General features: G+C 33.5%; 1 protein-coding gene across 7 annotated transcripts in view; it reads right to left on the reverse strand.

Annotated features, from left to right (window-relative positions):
• Positions 1–24,222, reverse strand: part of RapGAP1 (Rap GTPase activating protein 1) — a 223,226-nt gene that overhangs the window by 67,416 nt on the left and 131,588 nt on the right. For 6 of the 7 annotated variants that reach the window (XM_053755089.2, XM_053755092.2, XM_053755097.2 and 3 more), the window contains one exon: positions 16,975–17,116. In XM_053755089.2, coding sequence (XP_053611064.1) covers positions 16,975–17,116 — 142 coding nt within the window. Of the gene's footprint in view, positions 1–5,975; positions 6,786–16,974; positions 17,117–24,222 lie in introns of those variants that run through there. The other variant, XM_053755091.2, reaches the window with a different exon arrangement.

The following is a 24,222-nucleotide window of genomic DNA, read 5'->3' on the forward strand; positions in this document are numbered from 1 at the left end:
CGTCATGATGTAATACGGATCATACGATTACTATGTTTTTTTTTCACATATCGCACTTTTCTGCTATTCTAATTTCAAAATGACAAAACTCTTTCGCACTATTCTACATACAGGCCACATCTTTGCGACTTTTTAGTGACGTAATACCAATATCGAACATAAATCGAAAGATTTTCTTTGACATACATTTTAATGTCAAGGTCTGAACATAATTGAAATCAAGATTAAAAATCTAGGTAATAAAAAATAAATAGTTTACACAGCGTGCGTGCCACGGCAGCGACTTGGTTTCTCTTGATACTCCACTTTTTACTTGCGTGCGCTCCACTCCACATAGCATGGTGGAAAACCAGCGAAAAAGAAAAGCGGATAGTTCTATGAAAATGAAAATACTGGCACACTGCTTATCATAATAGGTCTCAATTATGTTTGTAACAATTATATTCCAACCTAGGAAATTATAAAATATTTAAATTTATTATTTTCATGGAATAATATCGATAACGTTTGCGTGTCTACTTTTATACTTCTGTAGAAAAACAGATTTAAAAAAAAATCACCTACTATTTAGAGAAGTATCTTTTAAAACTTTAAATATTATATTTACTATATATATAATATACTTTTATACTATATAGAATAGTATAAAAGTATATTATATATATAGTGAATATTTGTCTAATATGTCGAAAAAACGAACAATAAGACATTAACTATATGATTAAAAGCTGGACATACATATATATATATAAATCAGTAAAAGCTGATAAAGTGAAACGTGACTTACTCATAAAAAGAGCTTCGTCAGTCTCATTCATTCATCATTTGCCGTCAATGCTATTTCTATAGTACATTCACCTTTTTGCTGCACGTGGGAAAATACAAGAAAGTGAGAAAATGTTAGGTACTTTTTGTTCGTGGAATCATCAAGTTAACAGCATAAGTCTTCTTTGTTGTGTTTAATTAGTTCTTGTAGTTATGGTATGGCGATTGTTTTTTTACGACTAATTAGTGCAACTTTAAAGTACGCAGTTATGATTTTCTCTTATTTTCTTATTATACATTTAGATGATGGTGAAATTAATAATAAAAAAAATCTCTTTTCAAGTTTATCTATGATTTGACAGATAATGTATTAATTAAATTAAGGGTATTAATGAGTAAAATAAAAATATATATAGTTGCAGCACTTGTCAGTGTGGCCCTCTTCTAACAATCAAGTTTATGTCTAAAAGTTTATGTCTAATGTTAGATTATAGGTTCTCTCTACGGGTCCATCCCGGGGTAGGTAAGTAGGTACTTCCAAATTTAAAATTAAGTAACTTGGACAGCGTCGAACTTTCTGTTTCCTTAAAGGTTCACAATTTACTAAGTCGCATTTTTTTTTCATCGATTTAAATTAAGAAACCAATCAAACGCAGTATCATTTTGTAATGTATCAAGTGATTGCGTAACAAAACAAGGCTATATTCGAACCAGTGTCCTTTTTTGCCCACAATGCACGTTTCAATACATATTCATTTGAATCATTTATCGATTTTATTGCAACTTGCACACCTTGTGCTCTTATTTTCTAGAACAGACGTAAAATAGATTGCTAAACATATTTCTAATGTTCACGGAATAAAAAGGAAAAATGATCCGAAAAAAATAACTTCCATTTTTATATTTTTAAGAACATTATTTATACATCATTATTCGCTTATTCATAATCGACATAATCGTTGCGAAACTACAAAACGCAGGAGTCACCGACCGTGTCGTCGGGTTGAAAACGTATTGGAATAGTGTCTTGGACACGTGGTGAAAAAGCGAACTAATGTGTAAACTATTAAAATTTATTTCGAACGTAGGTGGCGCCCCCACTAAAATGCCAAATTATACTTGTCGGATAGTTGTCATAGTGCCAAGATACGCGGCTACACTGCGTCGACTAAATTAAAGTGCGCTCTTCGACCTAATTCCACACTGCAGTCGGCATAATGCGGTAATAGGCGTAATAAAGAGTATGACTTAAGATTTCAGATGCTTACACGCCATTTTGTATTGAAAGAATGGAATCTACACATAGAATTTATTTTATTTATCGTTAGTAATTTATTTCGTAAATCTTTCCTTGCTTTTAATATTTCTAAGGTTCCTAACATATATTAATTCACATTCAAGAAAATATTGTTGGTATGACTCGCAGAAATTACAAAAGAGCAAATTACATCTTAACAACTTAATCAACACATACGCGTGCAGTGCATCCAGACGATCCCTCAAATAAAATGTTCCAAGATTAAACTCGTGTCTCAATTGGTCACTTTTACAGGAGAAAGAGAGAAAGGAACATAGCCTTGTTACCCCATCTCTTTTATACCGTGAACTTTATTTGACGAGTGCACACACATAAGTGAGAAATGACAAATGTAAGAATATTTTTTAACGTGTCCTGTAAAAGAATATATTTGAATGATCCAAATTCAACACACGGAAGCTATCAAAATAGTGAATTGTGATGTAAACAGTGACTCAAAAGGGCGAGGAATGACACAGATAACGTACGTTATTTACGTATTTAAATTAATTATGTTATCATTATTAAGAAATCGTTGCGAGACGTCACATTATAGAACACACTTTATCGGCCAGTGATAGCTGTGATTGTGCTCATTCAATTAATGCACAGATAATGTTAACTTAAAGATTGTATATATGCATATGTATGGTAGTTAGCATACGCATATGCTCCTCATCCATTTATTTTTCCATACTCATAGTCGGTAAGTTCTTTAAAACCCAAAATATGACAATTTACTCATGTTTTTGGCTAATATTTTTTTATTTCTCTCCACAGTTGAATTTCTAGTTCCTTTAATTTCGTTTTCTTTAAGTCTTGTATATATTCTATCTACAAATGCCATCCCCTTTCCCCGAATGGTAGTCTCGTTCGCACAAACGTTGTGATGTAACTCGGAACACTTTGATCTCTGGAGATTTACGAGACTTTTATGCGTGCCACCGAAATGTCCCGGTTATCCAAAAAAATATATGCGCACAATTTCCGTCCACTTACCACGTGTTTTGATATTATACAATTCTTGAAAGATTAAAGAGATTTTTGTAAAAATAAAGAATGCAATATCCGCTGAGGAATAAAACTTTTGGAACGAAAATAAATAAACAGAAAACTATAAACCTCAGCGCTTTCATCTTAGTTTGGCGAATATTAAAATAGAAAAAAGTATAAATATTAAAGAGAGAATTGGAAGTTTTTGATGAATTGATTACAATGGCCGTTTTAGTATCCGATTTCAGATATGTCAGATAAGTCGACCAAAATCCACTGAATAAGAAGTATAATTTTGTGACCACATCTAAGAAAGTTCTTATTATAAATCTTATTTGCGTACAAGTCCCGGGAAGTTATAATTTTCCATTAGGCTACCCCATTTCGGTAAACCTACTTAGAGAAAATTAAACACCTGCCACTTTCTACGATAGACGAGAAGGTTTGAGAAACTTAGCTCGTAAAGAAATTAGTCGGAAATTTTTATTTACTTATTCAAACTTTATTTACCTACATGTTACAAAGGGCAGACTTAATGGTAAAAGCGTTCTCCTTCATCAACCGTCATCAACTATCAAGTAAAACTGAAAGATTCATCATCAAGATAAATCAATTTTTACTTTGATCAAATTACACGCTGGTCTGGGAGCGAAAAACAAAGAATGTGCCACCTGCTTCTCCTCTCGCGCAGATTGTAAAAGTCAAACAAGGCAAAGGGTTAAAAACTGGCGGATCTCTATTGAATCTCAATTCCAACAACAAGATCGCCGTAAACCTAAATGTGGGTTTCGACTTTCGCAAATCTAGGCTCTGTCTATCCCGTAAGGGGTACAGACGAAAAGAAAAACCACACATTTACAAATAAAACCGGAAACAAAAAAAATCTTACGAGTTTCCTTGTAATTATAATCATAAAATATTTGATTGAAGAAATATAATATTCGCTGGACTATTGTTTCTTCAATCAAATATGTTCATTTCCTTCACTTTTAAATAAAAAGCAATAATACGGAAACAGGTAAATAACTATTAAACTAAGTCTATAATAAATTTATATTAGGTAATATAATAATATTTAAATCTGAGAAACTAAATATTAGAGTTAATTTTTTCCTGTGGTTTAATGTCGGTAGATTTAAACTATGTAAATAAGTTATATTGTTAATAACAAATTATGGATTACTACACAATTTGTAATGTGGATAACGATAGGTCTAAATGCCGTCATTAAACTAATTATTTAAAACAGATTAGCTTATCATTACAATAAATACGTTTTCGTTTACAATATGAACGGTATAAATACGTTCGTTAGGTAGGTACGTACGTTCAATTGTCGATCGGTCAATCTAGTATTTCATTGCATCGGGGCTGTGAAGTAGTCAAGCCCAGGATCAACGTAAAAATGAACGTAAAAATTTGGAAGACTCCGTTGATTCGTGTGTAATTTTTCAATCGCCCGCCTGCTTGTGTCAACTGCTATTGTTTCAACTGCCGATTATAAATTCTTTAGTCGGCTCGTTCTATATCCACTGAACATGGAGTGGCACAGACCATGCATGGTCTGTTTGGAGTGATTTTATTCTGACTAAATCTTAGAAAATAAAATTTGTTGAAAGTAAGAATCCGGCAGGCCTTTTACTGTTTCTTAAGGCCCTTACATGAAGTGTAACCTCTGGCATCTAGCACTAAGCTCTTGACCTCACTATCAATCTCAAAGTTGCAACTGTTGTCAACATTACTCATGAGATCAAAACTCTAGAGCATATTTAACCTTATCCCTTAACATATTTAAAATTAAGAAAATAGATACAATAAAGTAAAAGTGAACATTTGTAAAGGTGTTTAACTTGCAATTTTTTTGCTACGTTATTTGTTTAGCCGATAATCTTCCAAAGTTCCAAACAAATAAACTAAAAAAAAGTAAGCAATGTACTTAAAAATTAAGCGTTCTTTCCGGACATGGCCGAATGACCGAGGACAAGATTTTCACTATTAGTCACTATTCGTTTACATAACAATGATTCACAGCCACAGCTTCTCGTCGGAAACAGGTTTGTGTCTCATTTTGATAAGATTTCATCTCCAATATTAGTAAACAAAGTACTGATGTCATACCTAGTTATCGTGCACGTAACTTGATATGTGTATAAAATTATGAACTTTTTTGGGTCAATGAAAGAATTCCTTTCTGAACAGTATATTGTAAAGGTATGTCCTGTAAAATTTCTAGTGCAACATTAAATCTTATATGATATACTTATTTATAAATAGATACTTGATTTCAATAATTAGTTATTAGATATTTATGTACTTGTAAAACTTATAATATTCTTTAATATTACGTCAAAATATACTTCTCTTCAATTAGCACCAAAAGTATAAAAATAATAATTATTCAAATATTTAGTATAATATTTCTAGCCTAAAATGGTAAATAAGTACCTATGTACTTTACTTATATATATAATTCACTTATTTACAATATGAAATATGACATATCCAGTCATTTTTATTCTATAACTATATACGAATTAAAGTTTTCTTTTTATCCAACGAGGATTACCTGTACCTATTACCTTTTATAGATTACCATGTAAGTATTGGAGTGCGCGGTGAATTTCTGGAATACACTATAGAAGAACAACTTTGCCAGCTGACTAATATTGCTACCATCATCTGTGTACGGACGTAATTCCAATGATGAACTATCATCAGTCGTACACAGAGAAGGATTAATGATGTAAACAATAAAATAAAACGATGTGAATAAGTGATTACAAAATAGACATACTGATAAAAGTGATAATATTAATCAATCAATTTTATTTTATTTATCACTTTTATCATACCATACCAGTGTGTCAAAATAAAACAAAAACAAATCGTTTCAAAACACAATCAAAAAATCATGAAGTACCTCTTTTTGTTCCGTAGGTGTACTAGTCCTCACCCCCGTCAGATCTTTCCACCTGAGCACTCCCATGACTGCGTGCCGAACCCACGACCCTCGTCTCCCGGTCCTACCGTTAGACAGTTCATCTACTACACCACATATAACAGAGTTCACCACCAACTTCCCAGTTCCATCTTTATCACTCTTCAACGCCACTTCGCTGCTGATCGGCAAAGACCTTCTTTCCCTCATAAGCCCGAAAAACACCCGAAATTCAAAAGAAACCTTAACGCGCCCAAAAACGCATTCTCACATACACGATATTAATCATTCTATGTTCGGACTCCCGACGAGATAAATCTTCCTTTTAATCGTTTACTCCTAACACAGTTTTCGGGTCACCCAACTGCTATTTCCCATAAACCCACAACTTTTTCAATTACTATAACGACTTCAAAATCCTCCGAATGTTTGTTTTAAATATCTTCTGTAAAGTCCCAAGCACAAAAACTGTCGAAAAAAGTTAACTTTCACTTCGTAGTGGCGTTTTCGCCGCCAAGGATGTAGGTTACTTTTTTCGTTGACGGTTATTCACCAATTTAACCCGCTGACTGCGGATATAATTCACTAAATGCAAATGATTTCAGTTCAAAACCTAATTTCACAAGTCACACATTGATGTAAATCCACAAAGAATACCTTTTAGCGAATCGATACTACTGAAAGGGATGTATCGAGAAAACTTTCAAATTTCCAAACTGTCACAATACGATCGTGCCGCGAAAATTCGAAATTTAAAAATACGCAGCGACCGCTCCGGCTAGCGTTCCATAACCGAATGGAACGGCGCGTGCCACATGCTTCTACAGACGCAGCTTAAGAACTTCTGTCTCTTTCTTGTGTACATATCGATGTTAAGTATGATAAGGACAAGCAGAGTGTCTAACCTTCAAACAGAAGTATTGGAGACAAGACAGGTGAATGCAAACGCTGCTGGAGAAGACAACAAAAAGTTTAACGTTTCTAGTGCAATTTTCTATTGTATCCACTTTACGAAATCTTATTAGAATTTACTCCGAGATATTAAAAAAAGATAAAAAGAGGTTGTTTCGTAAACCTTATAAGTAGATTAGATAAGTGGTTAGAAATCAAACAAATCATTCATTCATTTAAAACTAGCCATTGCTTCTTCCAAGAATACATGATGAAATCGGTAGGAACAATAAATATAATCTTATGTAAAAGAAAAAAAGGTTGGTCCTCTGTATCAAAGTCATTAAACAAAGCCGAAGTAATCTAAAAATTCAAATGGGGGAAACAATTGTAAGGGAAAAGAAAGGAAAGTTGCAAATGAGCGATGAAGATTTGATATTGAGCGTGTATTTTGCGTGGGAACATCCGTCTGCAGCGGAGCGCATCGTTGCACCCTCCGTGGGGAACAAAGATGCAACAGGTGCCGTCGGGGCAGCTGCTTCCGAAGCCCAGTGTCAGGATAACAATGGTAGGATGTGAGATTGAGACAAAAAACTTATAGAAGCATACTTTGGAAGTGTAAACGTTACAGTATTTAAGTTAACGTAGAAGTACGTTATATTCTCTCTTCTATTGTTCAATTTCGCATTGTTTGTTACACTTAAAAATTATAATGTTATGTACAATTATGATTAGCTGCAGTCGAAGGGTTAATTAATGAAGACCTATCGACCTGGCCAATTTGAAAAGAGTAAATTCCTGTAACTTACTTAACGTAAAAATTAATTGTGCCGGTACTTGATGTTCGTTAAAACTGTATATTATCATTTAAATGGTCTTAAAAGTGTAAAATTATACGTTCTTTGTTATATTAATATTCATATTTACATTGCCATTTTTGTAAAAAAAATATAATAGAACTAACTGTTCCTTTTTAAATTAAAAATAAAACAAACTTATAAAAATTAAAATATTTTTAAATTATTTTTACAACATACGTAAATATTAAATCTCAACTGCGCAAGAAATGGCTTAAAACTCGCGACATGAAAATGCTTTCAGTAGAAGCACAAAAATGAGATGTCATTATGTGGTTTTAATCATTGTGTCCATTTTCAATTGATATGAGTTCAAAATACGAGTTAAATTCAAAATTGTGTGGACAACAATGCAAATGTATTCCGCATATTTACATCTGTCAATTTATACGTGTAACAAACTGCTCCTGCAAGCCGCAGACCAAATTGTATCGTAAATTGCATTTCCATGTCACATTCGTCCGGTTTTAAAACATTCGGTTTGCCGCAAAAACCCGAGCTATCAAAAATGAGTTTTCGACATCACCCACATAGTACAAAACAAAGTCGCTTCCCTCTAACTGTCCTCATGTATGCATCTTTAAACGTTACGTATATTGATGCGAGTTTATTTTAATAGATAGTAAGATTTCCTGAGGAAGGTAAGGTGTATAATTTATTATATATTATAGCTTTACCCGAGCGAAGCCAGGACGCGTGCCCCTAGTACTTTATTAACTGAAATAGCTACATATTTGTGATCAACTTGTGGGTTAATATCAGCATTTACACTTTCGTATCTTTAATCTTTGTCATTCCAAAAGACTCGACGATAACAGTATATTAATTTCAACGACTCTTTAAACGTTATCATCGTCAGCCACTTTGGCCTTCCTTACGGAATTCCTTGACTTTTAAACATAGTTAAAACATCTTCATCTACTATGTAATTTGGTAAATTTTGGGTATCTTCAAACATACTTTTAATTATACAGTCTAGTAAGGACCCTAACCTAATTGCAAGTGGCGAGTGCCCGTCACTTATGAAGGCAGCATAATTAGAATTAATACGAGTACAAGACCGACTCGTCCAGAATAATAATGGAGTACAATCGTACCCAAAAATTATTAGTTATTATAGTTATTTCAGGAACAATTGCGAGTTTTTGAATATATATTGAATAATTTAACAAGCGCATTTTATAACTTTATGCGGGATTGGCATCCTTCATGTTACTGTTCTAAAGTATATAATTCTTTTGATACTTAGATTTTAAAATTATGTGCAAGCTTTTGTGGAATTACTACGCAATAAAACTAACGTAAAACTAAATGTTGCGTGCGTGAAATTTTAGAGCATCTTTTAAAAACCAGGAAGAAAATTTAGTTTCAATTGTCCATTTAATTTATCAGGAAAATCTATGTAGTACATATTACAATAGGTAGTTCGACTATAGTTATATGTATGTACGAGACATATCAAATGTGTTCTCGCAAGGTGACTGATTGTGCTCCGGGTGCAGGGATGCGATTTTGCATATTCTAGATCACGTCGAAATAGGGGAGGGCGAGTTCTTTATCGATATCCATATAATTTATATTGAATTACTTAGCACATTGATGAAACGCAAAAATAATATCAAGCAATTTTTATCCTGACAGTTATTTAATCGGTCACTTTATCCACAAGCTATGAAACAGGTATGTCGTTGTACAATAGGTATGTTGTTTTATTTGTCATCGTCAGTCTAAGCTTAACTCATGGTCGTTAATAGCGATGTTATGTTTATTATCTAATTTATTTTCAGCCAGAAAAAGAAGTCGATATTGAAATAAAATTTATAGGCTGCTGATATTATTTTAATTTGCTTTAGATCAAAATACTAATTAATAGTCACGGTAATCTTGAAAATATCTCGTGCTGTATGTTGTATCGACAGGAGTAGACGCCTGTCGATACAACATAGTAAAATCACTACGACAGTAATTATGTATGTGATGCATCACTTATGCAACCACATGTCTCATTTGGCAGTCGACAGGCCGCGGTAGACATAATGTGTCAGAAATATCATTAAACTATGTACTTTTAAAATATATTCAAATTTTGAGTAATGGTGGTGATAATCCAGTTTGTATACCAATTTCATTCATGTATACGTAGTTTACGTAGACCACCACTTGTTTCCAGTAAAAGAAAACATATAGTGATAAAATCTTATGAGAAAGTAACAAATCACAACTAAAATATACCTCGTTCGCACACTTTCCCATCGCTCTCTATGGGGCTGAGACGTGGACAATTAAAGCAAGACAGAAAATCGACGCCTTTGAAATGTGGTGTTGGCGAAGGATATTGAGAATACAATGGACAGCTTGTTGCACGAACATGTCCATCCTGCTCTTCATACTTTGGCGATATTGCTCGCAGGGATGACAACAACAATTTGGAATGTGGACGTAAAGAGACCGTGAGGTCGGAGCCCTATGCGGTGGACAGACCAGATATCTCAGGAACTGAAGATGCCCAATGCGTCAAGCAACGGAATGGCCGATGCCGATGGAGACAGCTGATTGACAAAGTCAGAAGCCACGATCCTCAGCAGTGAGGAAAACGCTTCGATAAAGAGAGAAATTAATCGCAAACCACCCCATTAATATTGTCCAGAGTGTCGATATATTACATTCTGTAGAATGTAATATATCGACACTCTATCGATAATCATAGGTGTTATGTATAACACCTATGATCATCAACCATGGGGAATACGATTATCAGAAAATATCACTATATTGAATTATACGGATTTCTGTGCCAAAGAAGTGACTGCAGTAAGAAGGTGCAATCCGCAATAGCGTTCCATATTGTTATATGTTTTTGGCAACAATATTCAGAACCAGAATGTAGCTATGATCTTAAATAAATTTGTGTAGTCAATATACTTTTTATAATTGTTGTATATTTTTTTTATAGTTGTTTTTTTATAATTGTTTTTTATAATTGTTACTTTTTTATTATTTTTTTTTAATTTTTGACGATAAAAATATAAATTCTAATACCTAATATAGGTATTAGAATTTATATTTTTGTCGTCATAAATTCGAAAATTTGTGAGTATGTTTGTTATATTTTATGCTTAAAAGCTGGAAGCCAATTTTTATTAAATTTGGTATTGAGATAGCTAGAAAGTACTAGATTCGCGTAGAATTTGGTATCTAATTGTTATTGGCGCTTTATAAATTAGATCGCGCTATTGTACTTTTAAACGTAAGTATTTTTTAAAAATTAACTCCACGCAGGTGTAGCTTGAGATGTTACTGAACACATATTTAAAACATACATCCATCCTTATATATATACTTACTATGTCGATACATAATAATATATGTACGAGTATATACCAATCACGCAAATATTTGAATATATCCTTTCTATTTATTGATAAGTATAAATTATACTGAAAATATTTGACTGTATGTACACTAAATCCTTTAGAGTTCTATTCCGATCCAAATCATCCGAAAATCCGGGACTTGTTATGTATTTAGCACACGTCTACCATGAACTGGGTTGGTAGCGTAACTTTTTTTAATCTGATAAATCCATCGAGCCGCTGCTGCCAAGAGTCAAGGGATTATTATTATTCACGGGCAACATCTTGATTTAGTGTAGTTTGTATGTTTGCTCAAACAGAATAAATCTTCCTTCATTTTCTTTACTATAATGAGATATATAGCGTTACATGTCAGAAATCCGAAATGTTCTCTGGTTTTGTGTAAAATGGTTAAATATATAGTTTTTTTAAGATAATGCCTTATCCATAAAATTTGTTAATATATTTGTAATAAATCCATGACAAATTAGATGATTCAGACAATCAGCCAATATATATTATATTCAATGCTAGTAATTAAATTTTTCTATAATAATTACATTAGAAACAAAAATAAATCATATACTAATGACAAAAAAATACATATGTAATTGACAAACTGCTTAAATCGTGGGATAGAAAATAGATCAACAAACGATTTAGCAATTGTAAGATAAACTCGTGTTTAGAAAAATATAGTCGATTGTGTCGTAAAATCTCATTATTATCTCGCAAGATGATACTGTAACAACAATCGTGATGTGAGACCTGATTGCAAAACAGAAAATAATGTTGATTCTAATAAAACATAAAAAAATGCTATTATTTGTAATCTTTGACGTAGCTTGTTGCAGGGATTTCAAACATTCTTGTTGATGAAGCATATGGCGGAGTTATTTCTACACATTTCTTGAACAGTGTGTAGCGTTTTATTATTATTATTATTTTTAGTAATAAAATAAATTAGAAAAAGCAATCCTTATCTATACTTAAATTTATTTTAAACAGAAATTATAAAGTAATATTTAATATACAAAAGAATGCTCCGATAGAAATTAAATATAAAGATGCTGTATAGAAATTAGTTAATGAGTAAATTAGTCTAATTGATGTATATTTAAGATCAAACAAATTATTTAATGAACGGATTTGCAAGTCATCGAAAGCCACGACTTTGCCATTACCTCCAGACCAGTGTGTAAATTCTGCTAACGTTTAGTCATAATAGATTCACAGTGGTTTTTCAATAGTGATTCTTATATACAAGTAATAAGAACTAATATTGAAAACCCACGGAGACACCGAGACCCATTGACCTATCAACGAAGGTTGGACTTGTCGTTAAAAGCCTTGGAACCGCAGAGAACAAATAATTAATCAATGTGAAATATTTAAGAATTAGATCATAATAAGTTTTATTTAATTTTCTCTTTGTGTTTTAAAACTAATTTGTGTTATAAAACAGTCTTAATGCGGTTTCGCTCGAGTCCATATTCCACAGGATCATCACTTTTTTTTTACAATTAAACTTAATTATGAGAGAAAAATATGTATGCTATAATGTTTTAAAAAGATTTTGAATAGGTGACTCGTTAAGTGGTGCTAATTTATTGTTATTTAATTATGCATGCCAATTAAACATATCAAATTGAAGTTTGTTTTATACCAATACCAATGAACGTCGATGATCTTCACTTCTATGGTAATTTAGCTAAAATACATAAATTATTAATATAATTTTATCACGTTCGATTTTAAATTGCATTTAGCCTGGAATTTTTTTTTTGTCTGGGAATATTATGTTGTATGTAATAATGTAAAAGGCAAAATAAGCTTTTGCACAAGAGCAATATATCGTACGTTTTTCGTACGATGAGTTGAGGACTATCATATATTATATCTTTCGTTGATTTATTCCATATGAAAATGATATAGATTAGCCTAGATACGTGTAAGAGAAAAATGGAAATTCCCATGGGCATATCTAGTATTAGAACCATGTCACGTGTTCGCGTCCCAGTGTCACTTCATTAAGTTTTAATTGGCGTACTATGCATGACATCAGTGATTTAGCGCTAGAGGCGATAGTTCAATTTGCCTAATTAAAGTGATTGTGTGCCTTCTTTAAAGTCCCAATTCGTATAATTTATTTTAGTGCTGTTTAGTTCATTTATGTTTTTGTACAGTAACTAGATTGTTACTGTAAAAGCAACTAAATGACTCTCCCTCATCTGAGCGTCTTCCTGGATTCTTCCTCAGTCATTAAGCGTCGAAGCCCAGGGTTCACTTACCAACTTTTTCTTCACCACTTCGCTAGTTATCAGACAGTACCCGTGGCAATTCATCCTAGACAACATTGAAGCAATGGTGGTGTGATCGTGGATCGATAGGTTCCAGGTTCGAATCCTACGTGTACCAGATGAGTTTGTATACCAATCGTCAGATTACTATACATGAGTCATCATGTATAGTAGTTTTCATAGACCAACACCCGCTTCTCGTAAAGAAAACCATCGTGAGGAAACCTGCACACAGATTGATTATTTTATTAATGGAGAAGGCCATTAATAGTGCCAAGAAAGTTTTTGTGCGTGTTTCATTCTACGTAACAGATCGACGACCCTCAGCCATGAGGAAATAAGACTATAAAAAATACTGGAAAATGTTGATTATTTTTCCTTGTAAATGTGGAGATGAGAGAGAAGTGCTCTTAGAGACGCGGAGCTTTCTTAGCTCTTGAATAAAGCTAATTATTTGTTTTGTCTATTGAAATCATAAATAAGTTTTGTAACAAATAACTTCATTGATAGATTATTGTTCTGAAGAATACAAATCAAGCAAACAAATCCATGTTCAGCTAACGGCTAATTCACGGTTAATGACAACTATTTTTAACATTTCAAAGACCGTAGTTTGAAGCATTTTATGTCGATTATTCTGGGAAGTACCGAGTTATATAGATAGAGTTAATTTTGTGGTTAATGCACACTTCCTGTCTTGGATATAACAGAAACGGTTTCCATTAGTGTCGAGATCGTAGGAAATGACACAATAAATAAGATGCACGTATGAATGGGCCTTTTAGTCTTATGTCACAAGAATTTCCATGCATGTTAGTTTTGCTAAAATTAGAATAGAAAGATCTTTGTGTGCTATCGACAAGATAGGTAGCCAAAAAAGAAGTGGTTTAGTTTTCTTCCGGTGAAATGATTTATTATTTTTGTAAACTCTTTATTGTATAAAGAAAACAAATAAAGCAAAAAGCATTTATAAACGGATAAATACTAAAAACTTTTTTCCCCTATTGGGCAAGGTCTCCACCATTTGCATTCACTAATATTATAAAATGTGTTTGTTTGTATGTTTGATACCTCTTCAAGATTAACCTACTAAAACAGTCTTCTTGAAATTTCGTTAAAGAAAGACGATATTTCTGGGAATAAAAGATCTTTAGCCGTGGGAAATTCACGCGGGTGAAGCCGCGGTCAAACAGTATACGTAGGTACCTCCATAAATAAGGCTTCCTTGCGTGAATGTAACTTCGACCTCCTAAATAAATGAAGTGTGCGCAGTTCGATCAATCCGGAGAGAGACGGATGGTATGATGACGGGCCTCATAAATCCTTCAGACTTAGTTTTACCGCTTTCCGATACACATGGATTACTAAAATTATATGATAACAGCCGACTAGGATTTAATGTTACAAGTTATCAAGAACTTTTGATATCCTTATATGCGTACATATTATTTACTATTTTCTATGAGTAGGTAATTTACAAACATAAACAAAAGAAACTTCCATGTGTGGCCTATGGGCGTCCCGTCCAGAACTCCAGATCAGCTAATCGGTGAACTATATTCTTTCACCGACTGAAATGTATTGTAAAACGTAAAGGTTCTTTTTAATTATCGGCCATTATGATCTGCTGTATAATTATAACAAAATATGCAACATGGCCGACCATCCGACTCATAAATATGCAACAGATGTTAATCTCCGGAGAAAATATTAAGATTGTTTTTAATCATACCTATACTAAGTAAATTGCAACAGGAATAATAAATTGTTTGTCATTATAATGGATGATACATTGATATTTTGATTTTGACGACCTCGATGGCGAAGTGGTAAAATGCTTACCTCTGAACCGAGAGGTCCCGGGTTCGATCCCCGATCGGGTCATGATCGAAAATGATCTTTTCTGATTGGCCCGGGTCTTGGATGTTTATCTATACAAATACAATATCGTTGAGTTAGTATCCCATCACACAAGTCTCGAACTTACTTTGGGGCTAGCTCAATCTGTGTGATTTGTTCATACATTATTTATTTATTTATATTATTTTCCCGGTTTGATTAATTTTAGGTACAGTTTATTCACATCGAAATAAAATAATAGAATAAATAATATGCATGCAATACCTACATGCGAACAAATTCAAAACTGATGGGTTTACACATTTACATCTGAAACTGGGCGTAAATCTTACTAAATATTGGTGAGCCTGGGCGTAAACGGTATAAAATCTAAACTAGGTAGGTACCTATAGGTACTACCATGCCGCTAACACTAAGTCTAGTCTAGACGGCTGATTTATCTATATTTGACAAGGCCGCTGAGAACCTACCAAATGTTTGCTTTAAATATTCACGTAATACGTAAAAGACCTGAAAAATCAGTATAAAACATTGCATAAACCATACATTTTATATAAATTATTACAATATTATTATTAAACACTTTGAAGTTTAAATTTCCACGGGAGTGAAGCACGCAGCTAGTAATATCATATGTAATGGTCATATGATTGACCATTATAATGATTAGGTAACTCATAGGTTTCTAGGAGTTTAGTATAACCACAGATTAAATAATACCCCAATAGTATAACATACTTTATATTAATAATTATTATATACTTATATTAATATACTTTATATTACATATATATTATGTAGTTACCTACGTTCATCGACTTCACCAAGAAAAAATCTTTGCACCAACAATCCTTTCTTCCAAGCAGGTATCTAACCGTGACTTTTAAGGAGGAGACAATGACTACACTGGTTCCTCCGACATGCTCCGGTAACCACCCCTCCATCCGCTTTCCGCCAATTATTGCCAAGCTAACGAACTATGCGACCGCTGACCCGTGCCTTCAGATTTGACCGTGTAAACTTTACCTGGCGGTGACCCCTTAACTTGACGGCATTGATGCGTAAATGTAACGGATAAAAAAGAAGATAAAAGATATTTTATTTGCAAAAACGGAAAATACTTAAGAGGTAGGGTTAACGCAGATTTATGTACTTAATGCCATGGATGGATCATCTCTTAATGTGATCCAGTTCAGGACCTAAACTGATCTGCATCACAAAGTCGTACTATCAATTTAATTTTAGTACTACTTACTCACCTAATTCAATCAGATACTAGATAGACTGACTAGATACTAACCTACTCAAGTATTTATAACAATTTATTTTTAAAAAGTTTCCAGCAATACCACATTTTGGAAACAGTTGGCAAAAAATATTATTATATATTATTACTAACAGCGCCATCTAGTGCAGAATATTACAGCAAATGAATGTTGTCTACTCGTGCTTTCACTTTTATTTATAGTAATTGCAAAAAAAGATAGATGGCGCTGTATTTATTTAAAGTAACTGCTAAGAAAGGTAGATGGCGCAAAAAACGATAATTAATAAGTTTCAATATAGTAGAATTCGAATTTTAATTAGTTGATGAAATAGTTATTTTTACTATGTAAATATCTAGGCAAAAATATTCTTATTGTTCTGAGGTAAATATAAATACCATAATAAAGTGTGGCCTTTGATTAGTAAGTACATAAGTAAATATTAAAGTACCTACCTGGGAAAAATATGGTGGTAGTACTGCCCTCTGGTCATCTAGTCGTGAACATTGTACTCTCTCGAGCAACTCGAACAATTCGTGCTGAGCGCGAGCGCCCCCTGTCGTTGTTGAGCTCCACGGAGTCGACACGTGCTGCCGCCTGACGACAAAATAAGTAGCTGTTAGTTTCAAGGGTTTCTGTTAGATGGCGTTATATGCTTTCGGACATGCTTTCGGAAAAGAGTATGTACTTTGTGAGTAGTACTTTTTTATTTCATTATTTTATAGTTAAGGCACACATACAGGTAAATCATAAATAATTATGGAAGTTTCCTGTTTATTTCCTTAGTCGTTGACCATCGGGCGCAGGGTCCGCTACGAAAACGAAGGAACCAAATGTATTTTTTTATTATGGCGACTACACACTATCGTCGAACTCAGAAAAATGTTCTTGCATTTTCATATGCGCAAATACGCAAATTGCGTAGTTTGCATGAGAGCTTTTTTACCGCAAATGCCTACGTCAAAACCGCAATATTTGGCGAATTAGTGCGCGATAGTGTGGAGCCGGCACAAGAGAATGAGCATTAGCTCGCCTTATTTCTAGCACAAAACTGACAGCACAAAATAGCACGCAATAAATGATGAAAACCAAATCGATCAATCAAGCTTACAAATTTTGTTCATTAAAATGGATTAAGATTTGCAACGATTGACTGACAATAGGACTCGTTACGAGAGCAGAGAAATAAATGAAGCTCGACATTTTTACTCTCAGTGAAAATTTTAAAATTGAACGCATTATAGGTACCTATAATGCGTTCTATTTTTAAATCGGAAAGCAATAAATTACAAACTTTTTACAACATACAAATGGGAAGGCAAAATAATAATGTAAATTATTATTTTGCCTTTAAAATTATAAGGATTTAAGTTTTTACTAATTAGTAAACACTAATTTTCATTGTAGTCACGTAATGTATTTATGTATTTAAGTTATGTATAAGTTTATTAAAATGCTATGAAGCGTATGAAGCGGTGGTGGTGTAATGGTTAATGCCGGCTCCATACTAATGTTTGGTTATTCATTTCTAATACGACTATGAAAAGAAGAGTATTTAAATAACTTGGTTTACTTTTGTTAATCTCCAATATATTACGGCAAATTAAACTGAATTGAAAATTCAAAATACACACTTAAATAGAATTGCCGCCATTTAACACAGCACGAGACCAAAATTAATATTCATATCTTCAATAGCGCGTAATAAACGATGACAGTGACACTTGAAAACCGGTTATGAAAAATAAAACTTTTCTACTTATTACGAGTATAAACAAAAGGTGCATCAACAATGGAATGACCCCTTATTGCATTGCAAAATAAAGAGAGCACGAATGCATACACAATTTGCGATAAAGAGCTATTTTCCTACATTACATTTCTAAGATTTTACAATTGATATGTTCTAATTTTTGTTTTTGTAATATGTTATAATATAAATACTGAGTTTCACCGTCAAATTTGACATTTAGTTTAATGGTGTACTTTGCGTTTTTCATCACACGTTAAAGTCAATGTCGACGGTGCATTAACTTTAAACCGTGGATCCGTACAAAACTAAAATAAAATTTCCGTACAAAAAACTAAAATGCATATATTTTAGTTACGTAGTTACATCTAATATTTTATTATTTTTATCTCATATTACTCGAATGTATTTTTAAACAAATAATATATATTAAATTCTGTACAATTTATATTGTTTGCCATCAATGGAACTATACTAGGTAATGGAGCAGCGGGCCTGTGATTTATTGGTCAATTAACTGACCATTCATGACTCTCCGCACTGTAAGGGCCAACGCACACTGCACCGGAAATATGTGAAAGGGTAAATTATTTTAACTAGTAAATGAAATAATTATATTATTTCTGAGAGATGGAGGAGGAAATTGAAAATGACATATGAGAAGAAAGAAATATCACAAATTCATAATAATAAATATTAGTCTGTGGATATGATGATTTTGCTATTACACTACTAACATATTAATTACCCAATGCTATTAAATCACAAAGAAATTGTGGATCTGAAAATCTAAAATTTTAATATTGTATTATACCTTAAGCTGAACAGAATACTTCTACCAGTAAAGCTAAGCATGAAAAAAAATATATCAAAGAACATTTAAAGAAATTACAAAAGCACAGTAGGTACAATAATGTCTGTCTGTCTATTCTCGCACCACTGTGCGAGATGGCCCTAAATTGCGAAGTCCGATGATGGTTTTCCAAATTAAATCTCCCCTACTTTAATTTTAGAGAACTGGTTCAGCTCAATCAACGCATGTTTGTTTTTCTGCTCAGCCTAATTTATGAGGGGTGTCTTTGCACAGAATAGTAATAGTTCACATGTACAACTTTGACCGAACATGAGAATGCCTAAACCTTGCAGTTTGTTAATTATTTTGTAACGTAGTAATCGCATATAAGTAAATAGTTATTAATATTAATTATTATTAGGTAATTAGTTCTTATAAATAGTCTAATTAGTGTTTGAAGTATGAATTATTTTAGGAATAATTCTTTGATTTGTGCATTTTCTCAGTATATTCCTGAGCGTTGAACGTCGGAGCCCAGTGTCTGCTTTCCTACTATTTCGTCTCCACGTCGCCGCACGGTCGTCGGCATCCCTAGTTGTCAGCCCATTATCTGCGCATAAGTATATCATCCTTGATGAGGACAGACACAAGACAAGAATTTAACTTTGTAATTCTATACAAACTTTATTTTGGTTAACACCGAATTGTTATAATAACTGTTGATTGGCAGATGTTTGCAACCGATATCTGTTTGTTGTTTTTCAATTATAACTCGTGTTAAAACGTATTGTGATATTGTAACTTGTCGAGAAACTGGTTAGATAATGACACAGGGATTATGTTAAGCTGCAAACAGCTGATTCACAGGAATAAGAGATTTAGTTGGTGGAAAAAATATATTAAGTACCTACAACTACTTAGCTATTGCCCGTATGTCACTCTCAAAATTTTCTCTCAATATTTTCTTTCTTTTGAAAATAATAATATTAGAACTAAACTTATAATTCCATAATTATTAGTGTAATTTAATTGCTTCCTCTTGGATGTCTGATGTTAGTGCATCCATTATAAGAATAAATAGGAAAGGACTTATTGCGGAGCCTTGGTGTAGACCCACACCAACACTGTGACACCAGCCGCTGATCGGACACATGTGCTCGACTCGCAGTACATAGCTCGTATTACCTGTATGTACTTCCAAGGTACCCCTTTCGATTTTAAAGCCCACCAAAGCACTTCCCGTCGGACTCTGTCGTATGCCTTCTCGAGGTCAACTAATACCATGTGTAAATTTATATGAACTTCTCTATGTTTCTCGCAAAGTTGGCGCAAGGCAAATATGCATTCCTCGAGCAGACATAAAACCTCTTAATCTCCGTTCAATAACTTTCTCCCAAACTTTCATTCTATATGACATTAGCTTTATTCCTCTATCCATCATCCATCTCCATCCATTCTCTTTCAGCAGCTTACACATTTCCACTGGTATTCCATCAGGTCCCACTGCTTTCCCCTTTTTCATACCATCTACCGCCATTTTCACTTCGTCAATACTTATTTCATCGATGATTCCTATATTAGCTGGTACATTTTCTAACGCCTTTGTCCAATCATTTTCCACATTCATTAATTCCTTAAAATATCCCTTCCAACGATCCTTGATCTCTCTATCATCCGTTAAGACTCTTCCGTTTTCATCTTTAATGCATTTTACGTGGTTTATATCCCTAGAACTGCTTTTGCCAGTCTGAATAAAAGAGAAGAAAATCAAGAGAATTATATAACTTATTATGCACCGTGACCTTTTCAATGGCTACTATTCTTTTAGCTTTCTTCTTACATAATCTTAGATTAGAGAACGTAGGCCTAAAAATCAGTAGGTCCAAAACGGAGCATATGTTTTTGGATTTTGGTGGTCCCTCTCTTTTCTCTCCAATTGTCTTAAGTGGTGTGACCTTACCAGTCTGTTCCAATTTCGAGTACCTAGGCTCACTTGTGCAAAGTGACGGTGATATTGACCAGGACGTAAGCAACCGTATTGGAGCAGGATGGGCAAAATGGAGACAAGTGACGGGTGTAACGTGTGACCCTAATATTCCCCTTAAATTGAAAGGAAAAATTTATAAGGCAGTTATCAGACCTGTCAGAATGTATGGATCTGAATGTTGGGCGACGAAAGTGACGGACGAAAGGAAACTTCATGCGACAGAGATGCGAATGCTGAGATGGATGTGCGGGGTAACTAGATAAGATAAAATAAGGAATGAGTATGTAAGAGGAAGTATGAAAGTAGCACCAGTTAATGAGAAATTACATAGTTATAGGTTAGGCTGGTACGGGCAAATTTTAAGAAGAGATGAAAATCACGTCACTCAAAAGGCATTAAATTTGGAAGTAAAGGGTTCCAGGAATAGAGGAAGACCTAAGAAGAAATGGATGGAATGTATCAAGGATAGTATGAACAGGAAAAGAGTATCAATGGATATGGCAAATTACAGAATAAAATGGAAGGAACTTACATACTGTGCCGACCCCACATGAGTGGGATAAGGTCAAGAAGAAGAAGAAGTAAACTTATAATCCATCCAAACTAATGAAATAAATATACGTTTTCAAAATGGCACATGTTTATGCTATTATTTTTACATGCCAATGACTCACGTAGCACAAATGCAGGAATCGCTGTGTGCATTCTGAATATTTTACAAGTGCAGTCGTGCCAGCCAAATGTTGCCATGCAGAAAAACAAAAAAATTACGGGTAGTCAGAGAAACTTGTCGTTTTACACACACTTTGAAATAAGATAAGTTATACAACAAAATTTCTTTAAATTATCGAAAAACGTCCTTACATTTTGCACCTTATTTATTATATTAATACCAATAATTTATCTCATGAATAGGTAAATTTTCTTCAGAGTCGTAACTATTCCCCGTGGTTTGTGCTCGTGACATTTATGTGGAATACGCGACTTTCTTGGCACCATTGATGGTGTGGTCTGCCATTGCCTTCTTCATTGCACACACAAGTTGATAATCAACCAGAGTACAGGTTTCCTCGCGATGTTTTCTTGAAATAATATAGGTCAAAATTGTAGTATGTACAACTCGGAAACGTTGACACTTAATAAGATTCTCACTCACTAAATCCTCACGATAATAATTATAGAAAGATTGATGATTTTGATTGATGTTGATTTTTGAAAATCAATTTAGATTTTTTTTCTGAATTAATAAAATATTATCCTGTCGAATCATATTTTCTATTATTAGCTGTCGATGACTTCATTGCCGCGATTATTTCGAACAGTCATAGCCTCATGTTTAATCCGTCAAATCTTCGTGTCAAACTCCATAAAATTACGTTAAGTACTTATAAAGTAAGAGCCAGAACAACGCATAAATTGCATGGAGTTTCGACGTATGTCAACGCACGTTAGTGTCAAAACCTATAGAAAACCTTCGTCCTCGCAACAGAGCAAGGCTGAGTAATGGGGCATGGCTCTAAGCAGCTCCGAACCAACTAGAGTTTAGTCAAACATGGCCAAAAAAAAATACCGTTCAGTATTTTATTAATTGTCTGTAAGAATTCCCATGAATATTATATGAAAAATAAAACTTTTGTGAGCAATCTTTCTGTGTCATATATATCAAGTTAATTGTAAACCATGTGGCCGGTTCAAAATGTGTGAAGTAGTCTTTGGGATATAATACTATTGTTGAGTGTCAGATGCTCAGTCAGAGTAGCTAGTGGATTGAGTAGAGGGTGGGCTGTGAAAATTATGCACGTATGTCATTCATCTCGATACTTTTATGCTATATCCATATCCATACTAATAATATAAATGTAAAAGTCTATCTCTCTGTCACGCTTCACGGCTAAACCAATTCTGATGAAATTTGGAATAGACAGATAATTAATGAGCTGGATCAAACATAGGCTACCGCTGGTGGATCTGTAGGCAACAACTGGTGTGGCATAATCGGGTTTATACGTTCTCAATAATAATTCTTGTGTTGTCACTGTCTCACAGTACATCTAAACAAAAAGCCCAAAAATATTTGTTATTACGTAGTCTGGTTGAATTTTAGTAGATACGGTTGCAATTTCATATAAATAAAAGCACTCAAAACAGTCGCTAATGAATCTGACAGTTTTCGTTTTAGTTCCGCTGATAAATTCCGAATCACACGATAACTCTTAGCACAGTTTGCATGGTAATTTGAAGGACGGGGTTTCCGAGCATTTAGTATGATTGGAAATAAACACGCGGTTACTAATTCCAAAGACTGGTGCAGACTTAATTCTTATGCAGAACTAGCACGTATTCCTAAGGATTGTACTATATGGAATTGTATCTGCGTACATACACAGCCACAGCCAGTACTTAAACCCGTACCCAACGAATCTTAAAATACCGCAATCCGACACTGCATCGTAACGTAACTAATATAATAAATGCGAGAGTACGTTTGTTTGTGTACCTCTTTAAAATCTTCAAGCTTATAGATTCGCGGGCTAAGTCGTAGGAAAAAGCTAGTACCTACCAAATAATTTTATATGTGATGTAGGTCATTCTCCTAGTCATGAAGTTTAATCAGTTTTATACGAGTTCTATAGGACATGCATGTCACTCTAAGCAAGACTTTATAAACACCGATGTTTAAGCATGTGTGGATTAATGTGATTTGATTTCCTTTGACACTGAAACCTTAGTAATTTGGATCTTTAATAGTTGTTGGCTGTATGAACCAGCTGTTTATGGTATGTATAACATAGTTAAAAAAATCAAGTTTAAAAATATAGGTATGGTTTCGTTACACTACATTAAGTGTAATAAAATCAAATAATTTTAAGAACTGTGGTCAATTTTGGTCCGGCATTAGTAAATTGAAGCTTTCGGAAATATAACAATTGGTAAATTTATTCAGATAAATAATCTTTGTCTTTGTCTATGACCTTTTAAAATATGATGATCTTGACAAACATATCACAAGTGGAAATTTAAAAATAAAACACTGACTAGCTTATTTTCGTATTTTTTCTTAGACATATTTTTCTATATGTCTTAATTGCAGAATTCCCAATTTTTTATTATAAAATACTTGTACAATTTGTTCGGTAACTTGTCCAATTAACGGAATCAATACTCGAAACAAT

Source organism: Plodia interpunctella, chromosome 14, assembly GCF_027563975.2.
Source record: "Plodia interpunctella isolate USDA-ARS_2022_Savannah chromosome 14, ilPloInte3.2, whole genome shotgun sequence".
Classification (NCBI taxonomy): Eukaryota; Metazoa; Arthropoda; class Insecta; order Lepidoptera; family Pyralidae; genus Plodia; species Plodia interpunctella.